We start from the raw sequence: 7,323 nt of genomic DNA, 5'->3' as shown, positions 1-7,323 counted from the left end.
AAGGTTATTACCCAAACTTACGAGAAAGTCAAGATTTCACAAGATTTCAACTCAACTCGAGTTTTCTAATACTAGTGCGTATCAATGGTATTATTAATTGAGACTGAGCGATGAATTAAAAACTCTGACGTGACGTTTCTGCGGGTTTCTGGAACAAGCATGGATCACCCGGGGACGGGGTGAAGTTGGCGTTGCCCTCCTTGCAATAATAGATGCTATTGTTTTAGAGCAGTTATTATGGATCAGATACTGTGCTGGGTCTATGATCTCATTTAGTCCTTACGACAATCCTGTGAGGTTGGCATTACCATGTTCTCTATTTTACACGTTAGGAAACTGAGCCTTAAATAAACTACTGGCTTTTCCTGAGTATTCTGTGAATAAATTCCTATTACTGAAATACTTAAAAGAGCTAGATTAATAAGTTAACAAAGCCCTCTTCGTAGCAATTGTGCTGAAATTCCACACGCGTGGCGTTCCCACCCTCTGCCACTCGGTGACGTTACGATCAATCCCACCACTTTGTTCCCAGCCAAGCTCCACCGCCGCTATCTCGCGAGAGCCGTAGTTTCTTCCATTCTGTTTTGGACATGCGCGGGGCGTAAGGCGCTTTGGCCAGAGTGGTTTGATGGTTTTTTGTCAGTCTTCCTACAGCAGCGCTTCCACAAGACACTTTTTCCCTTTCAGCCACCCCAGATCTCGCGAGACTTGCTCTCTGCTCCCCCTCCCACCTTGCGCCTGCGCAGCTCTTCAAAGCAGAAGGTCGCGCTTGGAGGAAGTGGCGGCTTTGAGTCCCGTGGCCCAAGCACCGTTACTACTTCTCTGAAGCTCCTGTCGGCTGCTTGCCGAGACACCCTGCCGCCAAGATGCCTCGAATTATGATCAAGGGGGGCGTGTGGAGGAACACCGAGGTAAGTCTCCTTTTCCCGCCGTCCGCTGCCCTCCGCTCCCCTCTAGCTGCTTGTGCGCACGCGCGCGGAGCTTGGGTAGGCGAGGAGGAGACCCTTTGGGATCTGCGTGGAGGGCAGCCTGGGGGCGGACGCGCGGGGCTCTTTCCGTGTGTCGGGGTCCTTTCCTTGTGTCCAGCCCCGTGTTGTGCGAGCGCCAGTGGGACAGGGACCGTGATGTAACCACCTGGCTACTCAGCTCCAAGCTCACTTGTTAGGCCCTTAGTGAACTTTTGTTGACTTTAATACGCCCCCTCCCACCCCCGCGCCCCTGGAGGAACTCAGAGTTCCAACTCAGCGAGAATTGGTCCGCTGGGGCACCATCCATTCTTAGTCCGGGCACCACGACTCTGTCCGATACTCAGAATTAAAGAAGTTGCCGTGGCCACAACTTTGTTTCTTCATTGACATCCTTGCAGAGGGGAAGCAGTTTGAGTACCAGGTTCAGAGAGCCCGTTTATGCCCGCATCTCTCTGGTTACTTGTTACCAGGGCATAACCTGTTTGCCATCCCGACAGATCTCAAGGTCTGGTTTCTGTCACTGCCTTTGCCTAGATGGAAGCCAGAAAGGAAAAACTGCTTAGGATAGTGTCTGCTTCCAGAAACGTAGTGGATAGTGCCATTGGTGAGCCAAAGGGCAGTAGAGTGGGAGTGAAATAGAAATTAGATTTTAGTGCATTTTGTGTTCAGAGTGTACCGAATTTATCAGTTTCTGGAGCACATCATATCTTTTCATGCTCCGTGTCTTTTTTTCGTTAAATTTTATGCCTTCTTTTTTTACGTCTTTTGCCTTCCTAGCAGTTGACATCTTTCTGATCATCCTTCAAACCTAGTTCAGAAACACTTCTTGGAATCTTTGTAAGAATTAGTTGCACCCCCGGTATTCTCATGGTACCTTTTTCTTTTTGTTAAAGCTTGCTTTGTCTTTTTGTAAGCATCACATCCTCTGTGTGGTACTGGTTAAGTTTCTTAACTTCTGGGAGCCTCAGTTTTCTAATTTCTCTAAATTGGGATAATAATACCTCACTTGAGGATTACACGAGTTAATACGTTTGGAATATTTAAAACAGAGTAGGGCACATAGTAGCCTCTGAGTAAGTGCTGGTTGCTCTGTCACCTCACCAGATGGCATTGCGAGAGAACCAGGTCTTGGTATTCCTAGAACCTAGGACAGTAACCAACATGAAGTAGGTTGCTTGACAGGTGTTTGCAGAATGAATCAAGTAGAGTAGGTATCTGCTGTATCTGTTTAGTTGAAAATGTGTTTAAGTGTAGTAGTACTGCAACCGAGTTACAAATAAAGACAATGAAAACTGCCTCAGCTTGCTCCAAGGGAACCAGTCTGTTTAAATTGGAGAAGAGATGATTTCTGAGGGAGAGACAGATATAAAATCAAGTAACAGTAAGATTCCTATGCAGTGGTCAAAGCTCTGCAGTCTTTTTAAAACAGTATATTTGATTATGGGAGATGCAGAGGATGGAGTAGGGTATCTCAAGAGGCATGTACCTCAAATCCAATGTGGGAAAAAAAGCCTAGAAGTAAAATCGCCCAAGTGCGTGCATCTATGACTGCATTAACCTTCTTGTCTGTGACTTAGCTTGCCAGGCTGCCTTGAGATTGGTGCATTCTACATTGTGATGGGTGCCCTGGTGAAATGGTATCCAGAGACGGGGGGGTCTCTGGAAGGAGAGCTGACTGGGGGGTTTGGGGTAGAAATATTTAATTCTTAGGTTAGACCTGAGATGTGGATTCTTGGGTCGTAAGTGGGGTTAAGGGGCTGGCGGGGAAATGCCATGTGTAAACTTGAAACAGGAGGCTTGGATTGGAGAATACATTCACCAGAGTCCCAACTTGCTTCTTGAGGCCTGGATACGTCCTGTTTGATAAGACCTTTCCTGAAGACCTGTTTCAAGGTAGATGTTGAGGAAGTGTTTTTTGAGTGACTGTATTAATGAATGAGTTATACCTTTTTGTTGTTGTTGTGTTTTTTAGTTATCCTTTTTGAAGAGAAGGACAGCCACACATTGAAGAATACTTTTTCTTAATCTTTGTTGTAAAGTAGAGTTTCTCAGATTGGGCTGTTCCCACTCCCAATTTATTGAAGAGTGTGGTGTAAGGGTGGGTAGATATCTTTCTAAGGGATTTCTTCCTAATTTCTTAATTCTTGGTTGCTGTTTATTATTATAGTTAATGAGGTTTTCATCCTTAGTCTTTTAACCTAGGGGGTGTGAATGTGCATGTGTCTCTCCAAAAGCCCTATCAGAGTTAATTTAAATTTTGTCTTTTCTCACTTGGAGTTTTGTGACTGAATGTACTCTTTGGCAAATTTTTTTAGGATGAAATTCTGAAAGCAGCGGTAATGAAATATGGGAAAAACCAGTGGTCTAGGATTGCGTCATTGCTGCATAGAAAATCAGCAAAGCAGTGCAAAGCCAGATGGTATGTACCAGTTTAATAAGTGGAAAACAGAAAAGGAGCTTAATTGTGATGATGGAAAATGTCAGCTCTGTGAACCTTATCAAAGAAAGCAGACATCATGATATAACAAGGCATGGAGTGGGAGATGGAATTTGGACTTTTGACTTAGCTGTCACTTTCTTCCTATGTAATCTTAGGCAAGCCATTTTTCTATCCCTCTCCCCTGCCCTTGTTTTCTCCCAATTAAGGATAATAATACTTGGTCCTAACTGATAGAGATGTGAGGTGTCATCTAAATGGGTTAATGTATTTGAGAGTGCTTTGTGAAGCATACAAAGTCTACTTTCAGGGGCAGATGAGCCCCAGCTTGATATTAATTGTGTTCTAAAAGTGCGTAAGTTAGCTGTTTTAGAACTTACTTTCTCAAAGAAATAAGTGATAATGGCTGATTTTCCAAATGAGCCTACAGTAGTTGAGTTTCCTCATAATGCAGTTGAAATATTATCTATTTTATAGTTAATATGTTAAATATTAAGCATATTTAATATGTTATATATGTTAAAACATAATACAAGCCAGCCCTGAGCCTGTGGTGTCACCTCTTTTTTATTTTTATTTTTTGAGATGGAGTCTCACTCTGTTGCCCAGTTTGGAGTACAGTGCTGTGATCTCGGCTCACTGCAAGCTTCGCTTCCTGGGTTCACGTCGTTCTCCTGCCTCAGCCTCCCCAGTAGCTGGGACTACAGGCTCCTGCCGCCATTCCTGGCTAATTTTTTGTATTTTTAGTAGAGACGGAGTTTCACCGTGTTAGCCAGGATGGTCTCAATCTCCTGACCTCGTGATTCACCGGCCTTGGCCTCCCGAAGTGCTGGGATTACAGGTGTGAGCCTCCATGCCCGGCTAGTGTCACCTCTTAAATCATAGGATAGTGAACATGTGAAGCTATTTAGTGTGTTCTTAGTATGAGTTATTTAGCACCATCCCCCAACTCATGTGGCGTTAGGAAAATACTTTGGATTGTACAAGAATGACCTAATTTCCTTGGCACCTGTGTAGGGGAAAGGATCAGAATGTAGAGATTGGCCAGGTGTGGTGACTCACATCTGTAAGCCTAGCACTTTGGGAGGCCAAGGCTGGGATCACCTGAGGTCAGGAGTTTGAGACCAGCCTGGACAACATGGTTAAAACCCCATCTCTACTAAAAATACAAAAATTAGCCAGGCGTGGTGGCTACTTGGGAGGCTGAAGTGGGAGGATCGGTTGAACCCAGGAGGTGGAGGTTGCAGTGAGCTGAGATGGTGCCACTGCACTCTAGTCTTGGTGACAGAACGAGGCTGTAGAAATTGGCTGTTAAAGAGGAAGATGATTTTTAGGCTGAAGAAATGGTTCTGATTTCTGTGTGTCTTAGTGGTACCAGTTCCTGCTCTCATATTTGGTAGGATGTAAGTCCTGTTTGCCTGCCTGTCATCCAGCTAAGTAGACTGGATGGAAAAGGTGTGTTGGGTGGGGAATTAGGAAAGACGGAGGGGATGTCTTAGTAGTTTTACTTAAATTTTAAAACATATCAAATGAAAGGATATGGTGAATTTAGTGAGTGTAAGTCAAATGCTTAAAGAAATAAGCCTTGGTGTGAGAACCAAAGCATGAGAAAATAGTATGAAAACTGGAAACACTGTAAAAAAAGTAAGGTTGTATTGTCTTCCAAATATTTCAAAATTTCTAGAAAAGTGTAAAATAAATAAAAACAAATGATAGTTGAGAAAGAAAGCATATGATCATGATACAGTGAAGTAATCTTTTTTAACCATTAATCTTGCATAATTAAAACAAAATAGAATGTGATGAGATGGGGACTATTGGCTGGGGTAAGTGTGACCACACAGCAAATACGCTGTTGTCAAAAAGAACAGTTTTAGTAATTGAAGGATGAGAGCATTTGTTGAAACAGACACTAGAAGTCAGTGTACCCATTGTGCAAATTTGATGTTTATGCCAGGTAACTGACTAATATATAAAATGATCTATTTTTAATAGGTATGAATGGCTGGATCCAAGCATTAAGAAGACAGAATGGTCTAGAGAAGAAGAGGAAAAACTCTTGCACTTGGCCAAGTTGATGCCAACTCAGTGGAGGACCATTGCTCCAATCATTGGAAGAACAGCGGCCCAGTGCTTAGAACACTATGAATTTCTTCTGTAAGTGAATCTTCAGAAAGAGCATAGAATATATGTTTATGTTCTGAAAGAGGCTGAATAAACTTTGAGTATTTTTTCTCTTTAATTATGGATGTGAGTAAAGCCAAAGCTAAAGCCATTGGATAATATTTTCCAAATCTCAGATGGTTGATCAAAATTATGCCTTCTATTATATACTTCCTAAAATAATAATTTAAAAGATTTATACAAGTCATGTGTGTTCATCATAGAAAATCTGGGGAAAAAATAGTAAAAGAGCAAATAAAAGTCACCCATGATCACACTGCTAAGAATTACCTACTGGAACATTTTGGTTCTTTGCTAATAGTTGTTTTTTTTTTTTTTTAATTTGTATGGCTGTACTGCATTTGTGACTAGGATCTGTTTGGGTCCTATTTCAGAGTGGTTGAAACCAGTCACTGAAATTAACAAATTTTAATATCATTTCTTTCAGATGAAGTGATAGTAAAAAGGCTTTATGTTGTTAAAGCCCATCCATTGTTTTTATTTGGGGGGGAGAAAGAGTGTCAGAACTTGGAAATCTGGTAATTTTAACACTAAATGGTATTATAGTGTGAGTAACTCCTGTGGGCTTTTTTCTAGGGATAAAGCTGCCCAAAGAGACAATGAAGAGGAAACAACAGATGATCCACGAAAACTTAAACCTGGAGAAATAGATCCAAATCCAGAAACAAAACCAGCGCGGCCTGATCCAATTGATATGGATGAGGGTAAGTGTATGCTTTGAGGAATTTATTTCTTTGGTAACTATAAACTCCTCTGGCCTCTTTGTAACTCTTTTAGTTCCTTTCTGAACTCCTCTACTTTAGAATCCCCCCTTTTTTTTTTTTTTTCCTGAGACAAGGTCTTGCTCTGTTACCCAGGCTGCAATAAAGTGGCACAGTCATGATTCACTGTAGCTTTGACCTCCTGGGCTTAAGCAGTCCTCCCACCACAGCCTCCTGAGTAGTTGGGAGTACAGATTTATGCCACCATACCTGGCTCATTTTTAAATTTTTCTGTAGAGATGGGGTCTCCCTGTGTTACCGAGGCTGGTCTCAAACTCCTGGGCTTAAGCTATCCTCCCTTTTCTGCCTCCCAAAGTGTTGAGATTATAAGGTGTGAGATTATAGGTGTGAGCCCCCAATTCTGTCACCAGTGTTCTTATTCTAAGCATCTTTCCAAATGTGTCCAGTGTTGTCTGTTATAGAGTAGTTGCTTTTTCTGAACAGGGCCCCTTCATCTTCTGTTTCTTAAGTTCAGTTAATTAAGCAGTGTTACTGGATGTAGTGGTGTGTGCCTGTAGTGCTAACTGCTAAGGAAGTTGAGATGGGTCGATCTCTTTAGCCCAGGAGTTGAAGGCCAGTCTGGGCAACATAACCTCTTGAGCCTAGATAGAAGTTGGAGGCCAGCCTGGGAAACATAATGAGACCCTGTCTTTAAAATTGATAGCGTGATTCTATTGGGTAGATTTTTCAGAGGCTAGAGGTGAGCCCTTGAGGATTCTGTTTCTCATTCCTATTCCACAGAGAGAGACAACAAGTCTCAGTCCTCCTATTAATTACTTATTTGACTATAGGCAAGTTATTTATTCTGTGTGAAAAGGCAACACTGTGAGACTGTGATGGAGACTTAACAGTGATTCTGGCCGGGCGCGGTGGCTCAAGCCTGTAATCCCAACACTTTGGGAGGCCGAGACGGGCGGATCACGAGGTCAGGAGATCGAGACCATCCTGGCCAACACGGTGAAACCCCGTCTCT

The 7,323-nt window shown here is 42.7% G+C and overlaps 1 protein-coding gene across 1 annotated transcript in view; it reads left to right on the top strand.

Moving 5' to 3' along the window:
- The first annotated feature begins 557 nt into the window (after nt 1-557).
- The window catches only part of CDC5L (cell division cycle 5-like), a 58,953-nt gene continuing 52,187 nt past the window's right edge, over nt 558-7,323 (top strand). Inside the window, exons 1-4 of the mRNA XM_011960304.1 lie at nt 558-911; nt 3,284-3,387; nt 5,401-5,562; nt 6,166-6,293. Of these exons, the coding sequence (XP_011815694.1) occupies nt 867-911; nt 3,284-3,387; nt 5,401-5,562; nt 6,166-6,293 (439 nt within the window). The 5' untranslated portion in view covers nt 558-866. The remainder of the gene's footprint in view (nt 912-3,283; nt 3,388-5,400; nt 5,563-6,165; nt 6,294-7,323) is intronic.

This window comes from Colobus angolensis, unplaced genomic scaffold (assembly GCF_000951035.1).
Source record: "Colobus angolensis palliatus isolate OR3802 unplaced genomic scaffold, Cang.pa_1.0 Scaffold51, whole genome shotgun sequence".
Lineage (NCBI taxonomy): Eukaryota > Metazoa > Chordata > Mammalia > Primates > Cercopithecidae > Colobus > Colobus angolensis.
This window is presented reverse-complemented; position numbering and strand designations above follow the sequence as displayed.